At 42.3% G+C, this 22,526-nt stretch overlaps 1 protein-coding gene across 4 annotated transcripts; it reads right to left on the minus strand.

Annotated features, from left to right (window-relative positions):
- Positions 1 to 4,563: 4,563 nt before the first annotated feature.
- sptssa (serine palmitoyltransferase, small subunit A) lies at positions 4,564 to 22,139 on the minus strand. 4 transcript variants are annotated; one of them, XM_070879064.1, is made up of 3 exons: positions 22,028 to 22,139; positions 10,621 to 10,757; positions 4,564 to 5,316 (listed from the first exon to the last, which is right to left on the minus strand). In XM_070879064.1, the coding sequence occupies exons 2-3, from the start codon at positions 10,721 to 10,723 to the stop codon at positions 5,213 to 5,215; spliced, it is 207 nt and encodes a 68-aa protein (XP_070735165.1). In that variant the 5' UTR covers positions 10,724 to 10,757; positions 22,028 to 22,139; the 3' UTR covers positions 4,564 to 5,212. The 4 variants fall into 4 exon arrangements, with proteins under 4 accessions (XP_070735165.1, XP_070735164.1, XP_070735163.1 ...); XM_070879063.1 differs by having other exon boundaries at positions 21,950 to 22,029; XM_070879062.1 differs by lacking the exon at positions 22,028 to 22,139 and adding an exon at positions 21,104 to 21,242.
- Positions 22,140 to 22,526: the final 387 nt, after the last annotated feature.

Genomic DNA, 22,526 nt, shown 5'->3' on the forward strand with positions numbered 1-22,526 from the left:
CCTCCGGAAATGTCAAATACTCCTGAGTGTTCAGGAGTATTTGTCGTCCCACAAGGATCCGTGCTGGCCTCAACTATTTATTATATTTATTAATGACTTAGAAAACATAATAGGGAGTGATAAATCCAAGTTTGCCAATGACCCAAATATTGGTGGCATAGTAAGTAATGTAGAAGGGAGCATAAAATTACAAAGCGGCATTGATAGATTAAATGAGTGGGCAAAAGTGTGCCAGATGGATTTCAATGCAGGCAAGTGCGAGGTCATCCATTTTGGACCAATAAAGATAGATCTGAGTATCTTTTAAATGATGAAAAGCTAGGAAAAATGAAGGTTCAAAAAAATTTAGGGGTCCATGTACATAGATCACTAAAATGTAATAGCCAGGTAAAAGACTGATCAAAAAGGCTAATGGAATGTTATCCTTTATATCGAGAGGGTTAGAATATAAAGAGGGAGTTTTTTTCCACAGCTTTACAAAGCCCTGGTTAGACCACATCCGGAGTACTGTGTACAGATCTGTGCATTACACCTCAAAGGATATAATGGCCTTGGAAGGAGTGGAGCACAGATTCACTAGAATGTTACCAGGGTTAAATTACGAGGGCGGGGGGGGGGGAATTACATAAACTAGGAATATAGAAGGGGTAATTTGATTGAGGTTTTTAGGATTTTGAAAGGAATTGATAGGGTAGACAGAGAAACTTTTTCTACTGATGAGGGGGTCTAGGACAAGGTTAAAATCAGTCAGGCCATTCAAGAGAGGTTAGGAAATACTTCACACAAAGGGTGGTGGAAGTGTAGAACTCTCTCCCACACAAAGCAGATGTTAGCTCAATTAATAATTTTAAATCAGAGAGTGATAGATTTGTGCTAGGCAAGGGTTTTCAGGGATATGGGGCCAAGGCGTGTGGATGGAGTTAGGATACAGATCAGCCATATCACTGAATGGTATAATCTGTATTGTAAATGATGAGAACACTGCAAACGTTGGGAATCTGTCACAAAAAACAAAGTTCTGGTCAGTCTGCACCAGTGCAGAGAACAGGCCAATTCAAGCTAGGCCTTTTGCAGAACTAAAAGATGAAACAACAAGCAGTTTAATAAAATCGGGGAGAAGGGAAAGTAAAAAAACAAACAAGGTGACAGAGGAACTATCAGTGGACTGACTGTTACATGTTGCAATAGATCATTTGTCAGGCAGTGGAAATAAATATTAGAGACAAAAGATTGAAGGATTTTGAATTTTTTGATGTGGACTTTGAGTCTGCTCAAGGACTAACTAAGGTCTACTAGCTGTCAGGGTGACGTTCTCCTGGGAACCACGAAGAATAGATTTGAAACCCTGGATTAGCAGGGTGAATATTTGATAAAAGAGCATAATTGGTTATAAGTATGAACAGCAAATGAAGGTATAATTCAAGTGCAGCCAATACAATTGAAACAAAATTACAAAATTTGGGATTGTTAGCCAACCGAGGAACAGGTTATTTGTATCGAAACACCAATGCAGCAAATTTGACTGAAATCAAGAGATTTTGTTTACTACTGAAGTTACAGCAAGAAAGTGTTGCAGGCTAGTTGCTGGTTGGCTACTGAAGTTACAGCGAGGAAGTATTGCAGGCTAATTGCTGGTCAGCTGTTTTCCTAAAGGACAAACCTTGTTCATTTCAAGGACAAGGGACAGATATGTAGAGAACGAAAGGCGGCTGTCTGCTGAACTGCGAGAAGGCAGTTGAAAAAGAGAAAAACAAATCCATTTATGGTTATCCACTGTAGAAAGAAAACATAAAACCCAGGCTCAGTGATTTTTCAGGAGATCACAAGCAATGTTTAAAGTTGTTGCCGATGAAATTAACCCCTTACGATTATACAGAAGGATCTGATCACCCTTGATTCTGAGTTGTACTTCCCAGATTCGGTTGTATGGCATCTTTATCTGGAAAACTGTCATGTCTTGATGACAGTAACATGAATTGAGTGTTTAAAACCATTCTAAAGTATTTCAGTCTTGACTGATTCTTACCTTTCAGGCCCAGTAGAGATCAACCCTTCAGATTAAAGTAAAGAATATGTAAATAGCTAAAACAGTGAGAGGCACACCAACAGAAAAGGAGAGACAATGGCAGAAATTGAAAATTAACAGAAAATGCTGATGTACAATGGTTTCAATTCCAAAAAATGAGTAAAACGGGTCACTACCTCAACTGTACAGAACAAATAACTACTTGGGTAAAGTGTCACACAGCCAGTCACTCCAGTGGAAACATGTTAAAAATACAAGACAATATCTTTGGGAAAGGTGCTTGAATCAATGGTGATACAGTATTTGGAATACTGTGTTCAATATTTTCCACTATCCCTAAAAGGTTAAGAACCCTGGAGAAGAGTTAAACGAGAAGGATAGCCTGGGATTTCTATGATGTGTGGGGAAGACATGATCTAGATTATTAAAATCCTGGCAGGCATGAATAATTATAGATATATAAGCTGCTTATTTAACTTGGTCTGAATTAAAGTACAAACCACACTGGAGATTAGAACATTTCACCCTGGAGTAGTGTATATGTGTAAGCAAGCAATGCATTGACTTAAAAAAATAATCAAAAATGTCAGGTATAAATGAGGTTGACAGTTGTAACTGTAAGTATAGAAATAGATTAAATCTCTCATTTAATGTGATGGTCACTGAGGTGCTATGACCACCAGAGGAAACTGTTCAAGGTGCAAGTCATAAGGCTGGACAGATATTCTAAGATTTTGCCCATTACGGTGACAAAAATACTTTCTCTCATTGTAGTTTAGTGGTTATTCCTTTAAATCCAGTCACAGTACATAAAGGAGTTTAACAGCCAGCTAAGTCAGGATCTTCTACCAATGTTGCAAGTTACAGACTGGGGAAAGGAATAATTCAAACTTATACAATCGTGTGTATATGCACAATTCATTTTTAAATCTGCATATAGGATAAGTTTCAGTATCTTTTTATGGATGTAAAGGGAGCTGTCATGTTCAAATTTAAGAGCCTTTTTAAATCACCCGAGGAAAAAAATCTGAATTTCCAATTAGTTAATAATTACCCCCATGGACTCCAGAATAATTACCCACAATCCTGACTATACAATAAACCATCAGTGCAAACCGTGATAAAGCAACCAAATGTTTAAAAGCAGGAAAGATACCCTACAGAGAGCAAGGTTCTATGCACATAAGTTAACCATGAGGTTTGTACCAACAACCAGTGTGAAGAATAATTCTATGAAATACGGCTCAAATCAACAGCAGAGCCAGCCTGATTTTATTTGCTGGCTTCTTAGAAGAATCAGTATCATGGATTTGTTGACAATCTAGTTTCTTTTTATAAGTTTCAAACTTAGTTGGTAGGATTTTTCAAAAAGAGTGGTGTTACCCACATTAATTAATGATCTATATCTGTACATAATAATTGTTGCCTGGTCCCACAAACAATCTGGGAGAGTTCAGAAATGTTTCTACTGTCCTATCTTTAGAACTCCGCATCCCAATTGTTCAATCCCAATGAACTACCTCATTGGTCTGCACAACTGCGGTGTCTCAGAACCACTTCTCAGCAGATGAAGTCTTTCCAAGCTGATGGAATATGGCATCTGTATTTAGATATATGATGTAGCACCTGCCAGGACCAAAAGATATGGAACAGTCTTAAAGGATTAAAAAAGCCTATTAGCAACTTAGCTGCTAGACCAAACCTAGGAAATCATTTTGTAAAACAGCAAACGATGACTGAAATTTGACATTTTTCAGCTGAGCTGTACTGACAAGAGAAAAGAACACCATGGAGTTTAAAAAAAATATTCATTCATAGGATGTGGGCATCACTGGTAAAGCATTTGTTGTCCAGCCCTAATTGCCCTTGAAAAGGTGGTAGTGAGCTGCCTTCTTGAGAACTGAGTAGCTTGCTAGGCCATTTCAGAGGACAGTTAAGATTCAACCACATTGTGGGTCTGAGTCACATATAGGCCAGACTAGGTAAGGACGGCAGATTTCCTTCCCTAAAGGACATTAGTGAACCAGATGGTTTTTTCCACAATCCGATAGCTACATGGTCACCAGCTTTTTATTTCAGATTTATTTATCTGATCATCTCCGGATCATTAGTCCAGGCCTCTGGATTACTAGTCCAGTAACATTACCACTATGCTACGGTTCCCATTCCCAAGTGTAGCTTTATATATTTCTGCAGATAAAATAGCATAGGCTTTTGTCAAGACATCATAATGGCCAACAACTAATTTATTTTAACTGACAAGTTCAGACAAGAAGTCAGTATTTGTTCACTAAATATGTCAAGCCTCCTCTTTGGAAAGAAGCAGCGACAGAATTGTGTAGTGCGAGGAAGAGGTCTGTAAGACCCCTTTACTAGAAATGGACATAGAAAGGTGTGCTATATTGTACTTCATCTTGTGTGTGAGGAATACCGACAGAATACTGACAGAAGGCAGACATGTATTCCCATTTAAAGGCTAAGCAGCAGAGTGTACTGAGCAGCATCGTGCTATTATCAAAACAATGGAAAGTCATCACCAGTATTTTATATTTACTATCAATTTTAGAACAGAAAAAAATTACATCATTTGGAATTCTATACAAGTCTTACATATGGGCAACATCACTTTTTAAATGGTATTAAAAACGTAACTTACACTTCAAAATATGCACTCCGAAATTTTAATCAAATCCTCAATTGCCAAAAATTCAGAAAAGTTAAAAATGTAAGTTTGTTTTTCATACCGTGACACAAATTACAAAATGACATATTACCAAATATTTAATCAATCTGAGGTCCAAGTTATACTTGAATTACTTACACATATGGAATGCTTCAAACCAACTGACTTTTTTTTTTTAAAAAGATACAACTAACGCATTCACAGTGCAATGTGCACTGTCACAAAAGGTGAGTAAAGTACTGACATCAGTAAATACAATAACTAGATTAACAATGGCACCTCATTATGCTGCAAGAATGCATATTAAAACAATAAATACAAAACTATGAAATACACTTCATTCCATTTTGATTTGCCACTCTGCAAGCTTCTACTTCCTTTATAATCCAATGGGGTTGGTCTTCAACAACATTCTTGCTGGTTATTGAGAAGTAACCAGTCATTGAATAGGAATCTTCCTTCTCCCTCATGTATTTCTGGTCCCCATTGGAGGCTTAAGGCAGTCATTGGACAATCTCAAAGTAGTGCAATATTGCCATAATATGCTGAGGCATAAACACGTAACCTGTGTACACAGCCATCCCAACAATAGATATCAATAGGGAGTCTGAAGAGATAGGTTAAGGAATAGGTTTTGATAAAAGCATAAATTGCACTACCAGAAGTGGACACACTGGGCATTGAACACAATCCAATTCCACTGGCAAGAAGTACTTGAGAAGGGTAAAAAAGGGCAAATAATTAACTTGCCCTCACCTGATGTCCACACACACAAACTTTCTAGTGACAGTCACTGGATAGCAACGAGCAATGGTAACTGTGGGTTGCTTTTCTCTTAACGAGCCCAAGAGCACCTTACTGACCTGCTTGGTTTGAAAAGCGTCATTTTATTTATCACGAGTCAATCAGTAAACCATTCAAATGCATTTTAAAAATTGTTCAGTATGTCACTTTAGATTTTAAAAGTTTAACTGGAGCCTGAACAGGAGTACTAAAGGGAACTGTAACATACTAGTCTGACAACTAGACACTCTATACAGGAACAGGTCAAAACACAATGTTAAAGAGCAGAGCAAGTAGCAGGGCTTGTGAAACACACAAATCAATTACCACTGCTCTCTGGATGCTAGCTTAGTGTAAATGGGCTAGAATTAGTATTATATAAATCCTCAAAATATTGATTAGCAGCAGCTAAAAACAAAAACCTTGCATACAAATTTAACAGATGGACCACAAACAATAAAGTAATTTGCTGTTAATGCTGCTAAATCGACAGAAAACCGAATTACGCCAGTTTCAGCTTGATTTGGCTAGTTTTAAAGTCAAACATACTTGTGCTTGCATTGAGTAAAGTGAAAATGGCAAAGGCCTGGGGGGGGGGGGGGGGGGCGCGGGGAAAGAGAGAAATAAAAAAGGGAAATTAATCCATACCCTCAAATCTCAAACTCACTTCACATTATATAAATTAAAAATCAGCAGAACGTAGCAGAAGACTTTCAAAATTGGATGCTGGCTTATCAAGCCTATATATTTAAACGTCCAAGGTATGTAGTAAAAATGAAGGAAAATTAAATCTGAAATTTCAGCATTACTAATTTAATTAAGAGCATCAGTTCATAACTTAACAATTACATGGGAACATTCAATAACATGTTTCATATAAAACCCTATGTAAAATACTTACAATAATGCATTAAAGGGACACCCTCTTCCTTGTTAAGCATGCAGGTGACTTCATGCCAGTTCTGTGCTACTCTGTGAATGAAGGTAATCACAAACAGTCCCGAGACTTTTTTCTATATTCCCCTCTACCAAGGAAGCATCCTGCTACACTCAACATGCCCTCTCTTCTCTTCTTCATGCCACCAACTCAACAAAATAAGGAACGAGGTATGTGGGGCGGGGGGGAGGGAAGAGAGAAGAGAATAAAACAGACTCACACCCATATAGCACAAAGCACTGGAGCACTAACCTCCAACATATCACTGAAAATCTGAACCTCTTCTGCATCAGCTCCTCTTGTATAATACAACCACCACTAATCGTTATTCTGGTTTCTTGGCTGGGACAGTTACTTCATTATCAGAGATCCATTCACACTTATTCAACATTATTTTTTTCTTCAACCTAAATATCACAGGACTAGCATACAAGAATGCCCTAGAGGCAGAGTTAAATCAGAACACATACAGATAGTTTTAAGAAATAGGAGCCTCCATCACAAACCTTACTGTCTGCAATAGTGCATGTTATGCAAATGCAGTTGCACTTGCAGGCATAAAATCCATGCTGACCCACTTGCAACAAAGTATAATTAGAGGAACTGTGGATTCCCTTCATAAAATTTCATTGGTAATTTGCTCATGCTGAAAACTTTGCAACATTGTTCCTTGATTCTGCTGTGTCATGTCTTGCTACCTGTGAAGATGGGTTGTATGTAAAACCACCTCATTGAGAAGGTAAAACTAAATGCACCAAATTACTCTTATACTGGGGTGAAGTCAATCAAGTATTATTAAGATCAGGCTTGAACTTCAAACAGTAGTAGTGAGGTTGGGGACAGCATCAAACAAGAAATTAGGGATGCATGCAATAAAGGTACAGCAGTTATCATGGGCGACTTTAATCTACATATAGATTGGGCTAAACAAACTGGTAGCAATACGATGGAGGAGGATTTCCTTGAGTGTATTAGGGATGGTTTTCTGGACCAATATGTTGAGGAACCAACTAGAGGGCTGGCCATCCCAGACTGGGTGATGTGTAATGAGAAAGGACTAATTAGCAATCTTGTTGTGCGAGGCCCCTTGCAAAAGAGTGACCATAATATGGTAGAATTCCTTATTAAGATGGAGAGTGACAAACTTAATTCAGAGACTAAGGTCCGGAACTTAAAGAAAGGTAACTTCGATGGTATGAGACGTGAATTGGCTAGAATAGACTGGCAAATGATATTTAAAGGGTTGACAGTGGATAGGCAATGGCAAACATTTAAAGATCACATGGATGAACTTCAACAATTGTACATCCCTGTCTGGAGTAAAAATAAAATGGGGAAGGTGGCTCAACCGTGCCTATCAAGGGAAATTAAGGATCCAAGGAAGAGGCAAATAAATTGGCCAGAAAAAGCAGCAAATCTGAGGACTGGAAGAAATTTAGAATTCAGCAGAGGAGGACAAAGGGTTTAATTAAGAGGGGGGAAAAGAGAGTATGAGAGGAAACTTGCCAGGAACATAAAAACTGACTGCAAAAGCTTCTATAGTTTTGTGAAGAGAAAAAGATTAGTGAAGACAAACATAGGTCCCTTGCAGTCAGATTCAGGTGAATTTATAATGGGGAACAAAGAAATGGCAGACCAGTTGAACAAATACTATGGTTCTGTCTTCACGAAGGAAGACACAAATAACCTTCCAGAAGTACTAGGGGACCGAGGGTCCAGTCAGGAGGAACTGAATTATATCCTTATTAGGCAAGAAATTGTGTTAGGGAAATTGATGGGATTAAAGGCCGATAAATCCCCAGGGCTTGATAGTCTGCATCCCAGAGTACTTAAGGAAGTGTCCTAGAAATAGTGGATGCATTGGTGATCATTTTCCAACAGTCTATCGACTCTGGATCAGTTCCTATGGACTGGAGGATAGCTAATGTAACACCACTTTTTTTAAAAAGGGAGAGAGAAAATGTGTAATTACAAACCGGTTAGGCTGACATTATTAGTGGGGAAAATGTTGGAATCAATTATTAAAGATAAAATATCAGTGCACTTGGAAAGCAGTGACAGGATCGGTCCAAGTCAACATGGATTTATGACAGGGAAATCATGCTTGACAAATCTTCTGGAATTTTTTGAGGATGTAACTAGTAGAGTGGACAAGGGAGAACCAGTGGATGTGGTGTATTTGGACTTTCAAAAGGCTTTTGACAAGGTCCCACACAAAAGAGATTGGTGTGCAAAATTAAAGCACATGGTATTGGGGGTAATGTACTGACGTGAATAGAGAACTGGTTGACAGACAGGAAACAGAGAGTCGGGATAAATGGGTCCTTTTCAGAATGGCAGGCAGTGACCAGTGGGGTGCCGCAGGTCTCAGTGCTGGGACCCCAGCTATTTACAATATACATTAATGATTTAGATGAAGGAATTGAGTGTAATATCTCCAAGTTTGCAGATCACACTAAACTGGGCAGCGTTGTGAGCTGCGAGGTGGACGCTAAGAGGCTACAGGGTGACATGGACAGGTTAGGTGAGTGGGCAAATGCATGGCAGATGTAGTATAATGTGGATAAATGTGAGGTTATCCACTATGGGGGCAAAAACACGAAGGCAGATTAGGAAAAGGGGAGCTGCAACGACACCTCGGGTGTCATGGTTCATCAGTCATTGAAAGTTGGCATGCAGGTACAACAGATAGTGAAGGCAGCAAATGGTATGTTGGCCTTCATAGGTAAGGGTTTTGAGTATAGGAGCAGGGAGGTCTTACTGCAGTTGTACAGGGCCTTGGTGAGGCCTCAACTTGAATATTGTGTTCAGTTTTGGTCTCCTAATCTGAGGAAGGACGTTCTTGCTATTGGAGTGTAGCGAAGGTTCACCAGACTGATTCCCGGGATGGCAGGACTGACATATGAGGAGAGACTGGATCGACTGGGCTTTTATTCACTGGAGTTTAAAAGGATGAGAGGGGATCTCATAGAAACATATAAAATTCTGACGGGACTGGACAGGTTAGATGCAGGAAGAATGTTCCCAATGTTGGGGAAGTCCAGAACCAGGGGACACAGTCTAAGGATAAGGGGTAAGCCATTTAGAACTGAGATGAGGAGAAACTTCTTTACTCAGAGTTGTTAACCTGTGGAATTCCCTAATGCAGAGAGTTGTTGATGCCAGTTTGTTGGATATATTCAAGAGGGAGTTAGATGTGGCCCTTACGGCTAAAGGGATCAAGGGGTATGGAGAGAAAGCAGGAAAGGGGTACTGAGGTGAAAGATCAGCCATGATCTTATTGAATGGTGATGCAGGCTCGAAGGTCCGACTGGCCTACTCCTGCACCTATTTTCTATGTTTCTGAACACACATTTACCGAAGTTATATGTTCACACATAATGTATGCTCCAAGGATGTCAGTACTGTTTTGAAAAAGTTACTAGTTGCAATTCATAGGGCTAGAAATGTGGTTTTCAGCAAAAACGGTATTTTTTCACCAAAATTACCATTTTTGCTTCACTACCGCTAGTAGGCCGGATATTCAACTTTAATTTGTGCAGCGCTAAAAATCGGCATTACACGAGGATTCGCGCTGCAAACTGCAAATTTTGGCAACTTTAGTACTGCAAATTTCGGCAACTTTAGTCCAAGGCCGATACCGCTGCGAGAGGCACCTTGGGAGAGGGGAAAACACAAAAAAAAATTCACAAAACTCTTACCTACTAAATCACTGAAAAGAATTAATAAAAACTTTAACTGCAGGTCTTCATACTTACTGCTGCTGGCACGGCTGCAACAACAGGTTTTTCTGTGTCGGTATTCTGGGCACAGAATATTGGCAAAAACACTATTTCGGGTCTTGCACAACGCGCTCCTCTCCCCAGCAGTACATGGAAAGTGCCGCTGCAAAAAGGTTACCAAAGTTCCCGCCGACCATTTTTCCCCCCAAATATAGTGAAATATTACCAAAAGCCCAGTCGCAAAGTCGGCAAATTTACTCTTATATCCACTGAAGGAAACAGGAAATACTTGGACCTGTTTGTTGGATAGTCACATTTATTTTATACTGAAAGCAGATATTTTGTACTAACTTGCCTCCCACTTCTAACCTTCACAAATGCAGCCTAGCAGCGCTCTCGTGTAATGATTAACCCTCACATCCACCCTATGCAACAGAAATAAAATGACTGACACACTTTAAAAGGATACTGAATATGGTCCTTTCCCAGGGCTCTAGCATGTACAGTGCTGTAACTAACAGATACTGGTAGTAAAGCCACGACATCTGTTTCCACGCTATTCCCAGCGCCATGATCACTGGTTTGGTTTCCTCCAAAAATTGCAAGCTAGAAAGAACACAGACATGTCATTAGTCATCATCCCTCCATTCATTGGGACAGCTGCTACTTCCTAGAAGAACAGCAATAATTCTCTTTAATCCGCAATGCAAGTTGTGGGGGTGGGGAATTATTTGCACGAGGCCAAACAAAAAATGCAAAGAACTTAAACTATTCACACTCCAACGTCATCTGTCTGGCATGATTATATGGGTGAAAATTCCTGAATTAGTCACGGTAAAAATGGCAAGTAATGAAATAGTAAAAACCAGTCAGGCATATTTTTTAGTAACCAAACTAGTTTGCTACTTTCCTATACTAACAAAAACAAAGGTCCATATAAATATATAAAGAAAGACTTGCATTTATATAGCGCCTTTCACGACCACCGGACTTCTCAAAGTGCTTTACAGCCAATGTACTTTTGGAGTGCAGTTGTAATGTGGGAAATGCGGCAGCCATTTTGCGCACAGCAAGCTCCCACAAACAGCAATGTGATAATGACCAGATAATCTGTTCTTGTTATGTTGACTGAGGGATAGATCTTGGCTAGGACACCGGGGATAACTCCCCTGCTCTTCTTTGAAATACTGCCATGGGATCTTTTACGTCCACCTGAGAGAGCAGACGGGACCTCGGTTTAATGTCTCATCTGAAAGATGGCACCTCTGACAGTGCAGCATTCCCTTTGTACTGCACTGGAGTGTCAGCCTAGATATTTGTGCTCAGGTTCCTGGAGTGGGACTTGAGCCCATAATCTTCTTACCCGAAAGCGAGAGTGCTACCCACTGAGCCACTGGCCAACACATTCCAAAAGACATTTGTACTGTCTTTAAAACACCATCAGTTGCGAATCTTCAATCCACTGGAAGAAACTAGAGTGATGGGATTGTTTGTTGGACACAAAGTGGACTTTTTATTCAGACTAATCTCCAACTTCTGACCTGTACAAGCAAAGCTGTGCCTGGCAGCATTGCCACTGCATTAGTTCAGCCAGTCATCTCAGCATCTGTATTTATTGGGTTTACATGCAGCGTTTTTGTCTGTGATCTGTTAACATGGCAATATGTGTTTGTGTTGCAAAATGGAGTACTGCTCCCAGGGCTTGGTGGAACAGGTTGCTATAGACACTCAATTTGGAGCGGGCAGGGGGGAGGTGGAGAGAAAATGGGAAAGAGAGAGACTGAGTCTCTGACGGTTATTTTAGCAGAGTCAACATGGATCCCAAATGGAGGATAGGAATAGAAAAGAGCAGGACTGCTGGAAATGGGAGATATGCGTCAGCCAAGTGCAATCCTACTGAGCCAGCAACGCTGTATTTTAATCCTGATCAGCAAGTCAGTTTCTATTCGTGGATTTTCCAGAGCTGTTTCATTAGTGCCGCTCACTTTGCTCATCTGTGGCTCTGTGCTTGGGAGCAGGAGGCTGGGTTGATGTCAGGGTTTGGTGTGCCTACATTGCAGAACAGTAGAGCGAGTGGCAGTGGTCCACAGACCGATTGAAAAGGCAGTCCCGAGATTTGTTGGTTGGTTTGCTGGACATAAGCTCTTCACAAAAAAAGGCTTTTATGACAAAGGACCTTTGACCTATTTGATCCTTTCTACCTCTTCCCATTACAGCATCGAGCTGTTGGAGTCCACTCATGACATATGTACTAAATTTGCCCTTCATAATTTTCAACCCAAGCCTTCTCATCTTGCCACTCTGGTAGCTGAAAATAATATTTCAAACTTACTTTCTCAACCTTTCTAAACACATTATATACTGCGAAGGTCTCCTCCAAGATGTGTTTTCCAGGTTGAAGAAGCTTTGCTCATTCCTCAGCTCTTTCTCCAAACACGGGGGGGTCAGTCTCAAGGACCCGTATGAACCTTATATGTCACAGTGCCCAGTATAGTGGCCCGACTAGGGCGCTAGATTGGAACTCAACTGATTTGGCAACATAACAGCATCCAATTTGCTTTGTTTGTTGCTACTTCACAGTTTGGGCATGGTGAGTATGGTCAACATCATCTTAGGCACATCTTATCTCACTCCTAGAGTATATGTGACTCCAATGCTTATCTCCAATGTTTATGCATCTGTCCATATTTAACTTAACTTGCCATGGATCAGCCGGTTGTAAAACCAGTAGAGTTTTCTTAGTAAGATCTTAGCTGCCTCCTCTGTGCCGACATAATCTGCACATTTAATTAGCATGCATTCAGACTGCAATTCCAGATCATTTGGGTATACCTCACCCTCCATAACTTACTGAAATTACAGAATCCGTGACTCCTGTGACAACAACTTGCATTTATACTGTGCCTTTAAAAAGTAGTAAAATGTCCCAAGGCACTGCACAGGTGCAATTCTAAAACAAAATTTAACACCAAGTCACACAAGGAGATATTAGAACAGGTGATCAAAAGCTTGGTCAAAGAGGTAGATTTTAAGGGCCATCTTAAAGGAGGAGAGGCAAAGAGCTGGAGAGGCTTAGGGAGGGAATTCCAGAGCCTCGGACTCAGGCAGCTGAAGGCACTGCTGCTGATGGTGGAGTAATTAAAATCGGGAATGCGCAAGCGGCCAGAATGGGAATGCAGAGATCTGGAGGGTTGTAGAGCTGGAGGAGGTTAGAGATCGGGAGGGGCGAGGCCACGGAGGGATTTGAAAACATGGATAAATTTTAAAATCAAGGAGTTGTCGGACCAGAACCAATGTAGGTCAGCGAGCACAGGGGTGATGGGTGAATAGGACTTGGTGTTAGTTAGGACACGGGCAGCAGAGTTTTGCATTAGTTCAAGCTTATGGAGGGTGGAAGATCAGATCCTGTCCAGGATAATGTTGGAATAGTCAAGTCTAGAGGTAACAATGGCATGAATGAGGGTTTCAGCAGCAGATCAGCTGATGCAAGGACAGAGACGGGGCAATGTTACGGAGTTGGAAGTAGGCAGTCCTGGTGATGGAATGGATATGTGGTCGGAAGCTGATCTCAGGGTCAAATAGGACGCCAAGGTTGCAAATAGTCTGGATCAGCCTCAGACAGTTGCCAGAGAGAGGGATGGAGTCGATGGCTAGGGAATGGAGTTTGTGGCAGGGACCGATTACAATGGCTTTGGTCTTCCCAATATTTAGTTGGAACAAATTTCTGCCCATCCAGTCTGAATGTTGGACAAGTGGTGTGACAAATCAGAGAGATAGTGGACGGGTCGAGAGAGAGGTGGTGGTAAAATAGAGCTGGGTGTCATCAACGTACATGTGGAAACTGACGCTGTGTTTTTGGATGATGTTGCCGAGGGGCAGCATGTAGATGAGAAATAGGAGAGAGCCAAGGATAGATCCTTGGGGACGCCAGAGGCAATGGTGAGAGAGCAGGGAGAAGCCTTTACAGGTGATTCTCTGGCTACGACTGGATAGATAAGAATGGAACCAGAAGGCAGTCCCCATCCAGCTGGACAACTGAGGAGACGCGTTGTAGGCGGATGGTGTCGTCAACCATGTCAAAGGTTGCAGACAGGTCGAGAAGGATAAGGAGGGATAGATTACCACGGTCAGTCATTTGTGACTTTGATAAGGGCCACTTCAGTGCTTTGTCAGAGACGGAAACTAAATTGGAGGGGTTCAAACATGGGAGTTGCAGGAAAGCTGAGCATGGATTTCAGAGGCAATAACACCTTCAAGGACGGAGAGGAAATGGAGATTGGAGATGGGGCGAAAGTTTGCAAGAACAGAGGGGTCAGGGGTGTATTTTTTATTGAGAGGGGTGATGACAGCAGATTTGAAGAGGAGGGGGACAGTACCCAAAGAAAGGGAACGGTTAACAAAATATTAGCTAGCATGAGGGCCAGGAGGGAAGTTTGATGGGAATAGGATTGAGCGAGCAGGGACAAGATGAGCTCAGAGAAGGCATATGGGGAGATAGGAGAGAAAGATACAAGTTCAGGGCTGGGGCAGGGGAGAACTTAGGGGAAGTTGGCTTGGTGGGCTCAGGGAAGGGAGGAAAGCAACAGAGGCAGCTGAACAGTAATGTTGACAAGTGCTTACTAAAGACATGAAATAGAAGGAAACATGGCCATGTTTCCCAAACATTTGCACTGCATGATCGCTGGACACAGAGGCAGCCTATTAAGCACCAGCATCTAAATGACAGCAAAGCGGGTACTGTGACAAAACTACAAAACAGAAAACGAGAGCCCAGGCAAGTTTTCCCAGATCATGGCCCTGAACAAGTCTCATCAAGTACGAGTGTGCTTCTGGAGCAAGTTGTTTTTTTATTTCCAGGCAGCATCCTTTATTGCTACTGCAGTAAGCTCCATGAGCTGCTGCTGCATAATTCCACCCGCAGAGTGGCATGACTCCTCAGAAGAGACTGCGGAGACACCTCTCATACATAATGACTCCGAGGTTGGAAATACAGCTGCGAGCACTGAAGGATGAGCAGTGGTGTCAGGTTGCCTCAGCACAATGACCGAACGGGGTGCTTAGGCTATAAAGTCTAATTTATATTCAGGTGGCATCCCTGCTATATTATTCTATATTCTCACACCTTTAGTAAATTAGCAATGAATATCACTGGGGAAGGAAACTGGAATGATAAAAATACAGACTGAAACAAGGAGTGAATTTGATATACGCACTAGCCGAGTTCATAACGAGAGGCTCTTACTCTGAGCATCTCCTTTGGCATAGCTAAAGCTGACAGGAAGTTTAAGAAATATACTCCATTGTCTTATGAGGAGAGATTGGGTCGACTAGGCCTGTGTTCACTAGAGTTTAGAAGAATGAGAGGGGATCTCATTGAAACTTATAAAATTCTGACTGGGTTGGATAGACTGGATGCGGGGAGGATGTTTCCCTTGGCTGGGAAGTCTAGAACAAGGGGTCACAGTCTCAGGATATGGGGTAGGAAATTTAGGACCGAGATGAGGACAAATTTTTTCACTCAGAGGGTGGTGAACCCGTGAAATTCTCTGCCACAGAAGGCTGTGGAGGCCAAGTCACTGAATATATTTAAGAGTGCGATAAATAGATTTCTAGAAACAAAAGGCATCAAGTGGTATGGGGGAAAAGCATGAATATAGTGTTGAGATAGAGGATCAGTCATGATCATACTGAATGGCGGTGCAGACTCGAAGGGCCGAATGGCCTACTACTGCGCCTATTTTCTATGTTTCTATGTAGAAATGGTTTTAAAGAAAACAAGATCATAAAAGTAAACTTTGTGTAAAGGTAGTATATATTTATGTCACTCTTTCAGTGAGTAACCATATGAAAATTACTTTAGATCAAATTAGTCATACAACAGGTCAGGTTTAGAATAGTTATGGAAAAGGACAAGGAACAATCAAGTGTAAAAATATTTAACTTGAAGAGGGCTAATTTCAGGGAGTTGAAAAAGGTGGACTATAATCTAAAATTGGTAGACAAAACAGTAGCTGAACAATGGGAAGACTTCAAAGAGGAGATGGTCTGAGTCGAGAGTAGACAGAGAGAGCCAGCATGGATTTGAAAGGGTAGGTCATGCCTGACTAACCTGATTTAAAATTTTTTGAAGAGGTGACTAAAGTAGTGGACAGGGAATGTCTATGGATCTTATTTACATGGACTTCCAGAAGGCATTCGATAAAGTTCCTCATAAAATACAAGATAACTAAAGCAGAAGCTTGTGGATTTGAGGTCAAATTGTTGACCTGGTTAGGAGATTGGCTAAATGGCAGGGGACAGACAGGAGGGATAATGGGCATGCACTCAAATTAGCAGGATGTGACTAGTGGCATCCCACAGGGATGTGTTGGGGCCTCAACTAATCACTGTATTTATTAATGACTTAGATGATGGGATAGAGAGCCACATATCCAAGTTTGCCAATGACACAGAGATATTAATAGATTAAGTGATTGGGCAAAACTGTGGCAAATGGAATTCAATGTAGGCAAATGCGAGGTCATCCACTTTAGACCCAAAAAGGATAGATCAGAGTACTTTCTAAATGATGAAAGGCTAGAAGCAGTGGAGGTCCAAAGAGACAATGGTCCATGTAGAAAGAGCATTAAAATGGCATGGACGGGTATAAAAAATAATCAAAAAGTCTAATGGAATGCTGGCCTTTCTATGTAGAGGATTAGAATACAAAGAGGTAGAAGTTATGCTGCAGCTAAACAAAGCCCTGGTTAGACCAAACTTGAAAAGGATGTCAAGGCCTTAGAGAGGGTGCAGAAGAAATTTACTCGAATGGTATCAGGGACTTCAGTTATGTGGAGAGGTTGAGAAGCTCGGGTTATTCTCCTTAAATCATAGAAGGTCAAGAGGAGATTTAACAGAGGTGTTCAAAATCGTGAAGAATTTTGATGGGAGTAAATAAGGAGAAACTGTTTCCAGTGGCAGATGTGTCAGTAACCAGAGGACACAGATTTACAGTAATTGTCAAAAGAACCAGAGGCGACAAGAGGAAACATTTGTTACGCAGCGAGTTGTTGTGATCTGTCTGAAAGGGTGGTGGAAGAAGATTTATAGTAACTTTCAAAAGGGAATTGCATAAATACGTGAAGAGAAAAAAATTACAGGGCTATGGGGAAAGAACAGGGGAGTGGGTCTAATTGGATAGACCCACCAAAGAGCTGGCACATGCACGATGGGCCGAATGGTCTCCTTCTTCTGTGCTGTATCATTCTATGATCCTATGAACACAACTGCTTAGGAAATGAGTACTTAACACTTGTCAAAATTATAAAACATTTTGGCAAAGATTAAGCTTTATAAATTGTACAAACAAAAAGATATCCTATGTTCTGTTTGAAGGTTACATTAAACTGCATGCCCATACAGTTAGTAAGTGATCCTATGTCACACACCCATTGTTTTTAACGGGCTCCACCTACGAAAACAACTCACTTAGTAACCTTGTGTTTATCATAGCTGGTTACTCTTGTTTTGTCACATTATTGTCTCATACTTCAGTGATGCATGAGAAACATTCATGGGTATTGGATCCCACTATGCAAAACTAGCAGCATTTCAACAGATTTGTATACATCAAATCTCTAACTACTATAAAAATGTAATGATATTTATGTTCAAAAATTAAGTTAATTTATAAAATTCATAATCAATGACTGGGATCCTTTTGTTAAGAGCTAAAAGTTACTGCATATAACATTCATGTCTGCTTAAAATTTGCATAAAATCAAATATCACTATTTAAAATATCAATTATTTAAATTGATATTTAAAATATTGATCTAAATGCTTACAGTAATGGCTTTATGCATTTCTTGAAATAATTTTCTTTGAAGTGAGTTTAATCTGGATGCGTTGTGTCCATCACCTTACTCTCTCCATCCTGCATATACATCAACTAGTCAACACAGAAGTTCTGATATAATTTGGATCTGACTTTCAAACACTGAAGCCAAAAACTGATGACCACGTCTACTAGGTTGTCTTACAGCATTTTTGCTTTCCACCAGGTTCAGTATAACACCAGCAAGGTGCAAGTTTATAAAATGTTCACAATTCGATACAGTAGGACATTTTATAAACGTACTTTTGAATAATTTTGTTAGGAAACACAGACAGCCGCATCGCTTCCAACAATAACATTTAAACAGTTGCAGAGCCCTCTTCATCACTGTTCCTCGAGTGAGATAGTCAGAAATCTAACTCGGGTCACTTTCACTCTCTACAGTACAGTTTCTGAAATATGAGAGTGTTATCATCTATTTTATCGCCTGTTCTCTCCCCTCATAACTTACTCAGATACACATGCAAATCAGTTATTGTGGCTCACAATGACTTTTCACCCGAAAAGAAACTGAAGCTCCACTCAATCCCACGTATAATTTACAATATTAATCACATATGCAACAGTTTTCCAATACCTGGTTAGTTTATTTCGAGTGTCTCACCTCCTGACTCCCCAAAGTCTTTACACCATCTACAAGGCACAAGTCAGGAATGTGATGCAATACTCTCCACTTTCCTGGATGAGTGCAGCTCATTAGAGCATAAGAACATAAGAAATAGGAGCAGGAGTAGGCCATACGGCCCCTCGAGCCTGTTCCGCCATTTAATATGATTATGGCTGATCCGATCATAGACTCAGGTCCACTTCCCTGCCTGCTCCCCATAACCCCTTATTCACTTATCGGTTAAGAAACTGTCTATCTCGGTCTTAAATTTATTCAATGTCCCAGCTTCCATACATTTACAACCCTCAGAAGAAATTACTCATCTCAGTTTTAAATGGGTGGCCCCTTATTCTAAGATTATGCCCTCTAGTTCTGTCTCTCCTATCAATGGAAACATCCTCTCTGCATCCACCTTGTCAAGCCCCCTTATAATCTTATACGTTTCAATAAGATCACCTCTCATTCTTCTGAATTCCAATGAGTAGAGGCCCAACTTACTCAACCTTTCCTCATAAGTCAACCGAATGAAACTTCTCTGAACTGCCTCCAAAGCAAGTAAATCCTTTCGTAAATATGGAAACCAAAACTGGATGCAGTATTCCAGGTGTGGCCTCACCAATACCCTGTATAACTGTGGATTGGGTCTGTAATGGATCCGTTGGTAAGGATCATGGCCTGCATATCATCATGAAGCAGGCGAAGGATGTTGACAAACTTTTGAGGGCATCCAAAACGGAGGACGACGCTCCATAGACCCTCACGGTTGACAGTGTCAAAGGCCTTTGTAAGATCGAAAAAGGCCATGTATAAGGGCTGGCGCTGCTCCCTGCATTTTTCCTGCAACTGTCGCGCTGCAAAGATCATGTCTGTTGTGCCCCATAGGGGACGAAATCAGCATTGTGATTCCGGGAGGAGCTCCTCAGCCACAGGGGGAAGACGACTGAGGAGAACTCGAGCAACAACTTTCCCAGTGGCTGATAGCAGGGAGATTCCCCTGTAGTTGCCGCAGTCAGACTTGTCCCCTTTTTAAAAAATGGTCACAATCACTAATACCCGCCCTCCTGTATGGATCTGAGGCATGGACGATGTATAGAAGGCACCTCAAGTCGCTGGAGATATATCAACGATGTCACTGCAAGATCCTGCAAATCCCCTGGGAGGACAGGCACACCAACATCAGTGTCCTCAACCAGGCTAACATCCCCAGTATTGAAGCACTGACCACACTCAATCAGCTTCGCTGGGCAGGCCACATTGTTCGCATGCCAGATACGAGACTCCCTAAGCAAATGCTTCATGCAGAGCTCCTTCATGGTAAACGAGCCAAAGGAGGACAGCGGAAACGTTATAAGGACACCCTCAAAGCCTCCCTGGTAAAGTGCGACATCACCAGTGGCACCTGGGAGACCCTGGCCGAAGACTGCCCGAGGTGGAGAAAGTACATCTGGGAGGGCGTTGAGCTCTTCGAGTCTCAACACAAAGAGCACGAAAAGGCCAAGCGGAAGGAACGTGCGGCAAACCAGCCCCACCGACCCCTTCCCTCGACGAACGTCTGTCCCACCTGTAACAGAGTCTGTGACTCTCGTATTGGACTGTTCAGCCATCAAAGAACTCTTTGGGAGTGGACACAAGTCCTCCTCGATTCCGAGGGATTGCCGATGATGATGATGATGATGATGGTATAACTGTAGCAAGACTTCCCTGCTTTTATACTCCATCCCCTTTGCATTAAAGGCCAAGATTCCATTGGCCTTCCTGATCACTTGCTGTCCCAGCATACCATCCTTTTGTGTTTCATGCACAAGTACCTCCAGGTACCGCTGTACTGCAGCACCTTGCAACTTTTCTCCATTTAAATAATAACTTGCTCTTTGATTTTTTTTCTGCCAAGTGCATGACTTCACACTTTCCAACATTATACTCCATCCGCCAAATTTTTGCCCACTCACTTAGCCTGTCTATGTCCTTTTGCAGATTGTGTCCTCCTCACACATTGCTTTCCCTCCCATCTTTGTATCGTCAGCAAACTTGGCTACGTTACACTCAGTCCCTTCTTCCAAGTCGTTAATATAGATTGTAAATAGTTGGGGTCCCAGCACTGATCCCTATGGCACCCCACTAGTTACTGATTGCCAACCTGAGAATGAACCATTTATCCCGACTCTATTTTCTGTTAGTTAGCCAATCCTCTATCTATGCTAATATATTACCCCCAACCCCGTGAACTTTTATCTTGTGCAGTAACCTTTTATGTGGCACCTTGTCAAATGCCTTCTGGAAGTCCAAATACACCACAGCTCCAACAACATTCAAGAAGCTCGACACCATCCAGGACAAAGCAGCCTGTTTGATTGGTACCCTATCCACCACCTTCAACATTCACTCCCTCGACCTCTACCACCAAGAAGGACAAGGACAGCAGGTGCATGGGAACACCACCACCTCCACGTTCACCTCCAAGTCACATACCATCCTGACTTGGAAGTATATCGCCGTTCCTTCATCGTCGCTAGGTTAAAATCCTGGAACTCCCTCCCTAACACCACACGGACTGCGGCGGGTCAAGGCGGCGGCTCACCACCATCTTCTCAAGGACAATTAGGGATGGGCAATAAATACAGCCCTTTCCAGTGACGCCCACATTCCATGAACGAATAAAAAAAAACACGCATACTTTAAAGTATTCGCACCATTGTGGAAAAGTATTCTGTACTTTTTGCTCAAATGGCCGGGTTAACATTCTTAATTAAATCAGAAATTTTACTCCTCTCAAATATAAAGCACTGGGACCAGAGCGACCATAGCAACAGCTACAAAATGCTGAAACGACACTACACAGCCTTCAGGTCAAAGTCGGACTAAAGAAAGTCGAGCCCACCGGCCCTGGGCGAGCCGAGTGTTAGCCGGCTGGCGCAGTGCCGCCCCCCACAACACCACAGGTCGATTCGGCGCTATCGGCAGCAAGAACTCACAGATCTGCAGTGAGCCGACAAGGGAGACCGAGGCTCGGCGCCGCGACTCCCAGCACATCCCTGCCACCCTTCCATGCGCGGCTCCGGGAAGCAGCTGAGAGACACCCCCCACCAGCCCGCCCCGGCCACACAGCCCCGAACGTGGGTCCGGCCCCAAAGGCCGGGGCGAGTCGGTGTAGCCGAGGGCCGGGCTCGACAACAGGCCAGAGCCATGTCCAGCCTGCGGCAGCACCGACTGGGTCACTGGGGGGGGGGGGCATTCGGCCCTCCCCCGGGTCTCTCCTTCACCCACCGGCCCGGCCCCGAGGGGGCTTCAATTCCCCCCGAACAGTCGCCACCTCACCACAACCGCCGAAGTCCCAGAGCCTAGCCGCCAAAGTAACAACCAACAAACAGCGACAGCCCTGGTGCTGGACATTACCTGCCCGCTTCCGGCGCCAGAGCGCGGCTCCGCCCGGGCCGCCGCTCCGTCACAGCGCCGCCTGCAGCCCGGGAGCCACAGTCCGCAATAACAACTCACAAACTTCTGATCATGCACCCAGTTAGTTAGCACCTGGAAAATAACCTGTTACTTTGCAGTTTGAGAGGAATTAAGCTTACAAAAAACATTTTTTAAAGTCTCTCAATAGAGAGAGTCATTAGTGTCAGCCAGTGGCTCAGTGGGCAGCACCCTCGCCTCTGGAGACCTGAGCACAAAAATCCAGGCTGACACTCCAGTGCCGTACTGAGGGAGTGCTGAAGTCGGAGATGCCGTCTTTCGGATGAGACGTTAAACCACTCTCTCAGGTGGATGTAAATAACCTAAGCGCAAAATTTCAAAGAAGAGCAGGAGAGTGTCCTGGCCAATGTTTATCTTTCAATCATCATCTAAAACAGATTATGTGGTCATTATCACATTGTTGTCTGTGGGCGCTTGCTGT

Source organism: Pristiophorus japonicus, chromosome 4 (genome assembly GCF_044704955.1).
Source record: "Pristiophorus japonicus isolate sPriJap1 chromosome 4, sPriJap1.hap1, whole genome shotgun sequence".
Lineage (NCBI taxonomy): Eukaryota > Metazoa > Chordata > Chondrichthyes > Pristiophoridae > Pristiophorus > Pristiophorus japonicus.

Excerpts from the sequence above, each read along its gene's own strand:
- sptssa (XM_070879062.1), bottom strand. The coding sequence starts at position 21,138 with ATGAAGGAACGGCGATATACTTCCAAGTCAGGATG. Across the intron at positions 10,758-21,103 it reads TATACTTCCAAGTCAGGATG|CTTGCAATTTTTGGAGGAAA; the intron begins GTATGTGACTTG and ends TGTTCTTTCTAG. Across the intron at positions 5,317-10,620 it reads CTGGGAAAGGACCATATTCA|ACTCCCTATTGATATCTATT; the intron begins GTATCCTTTTAA and ends CTATCTCTTCAG.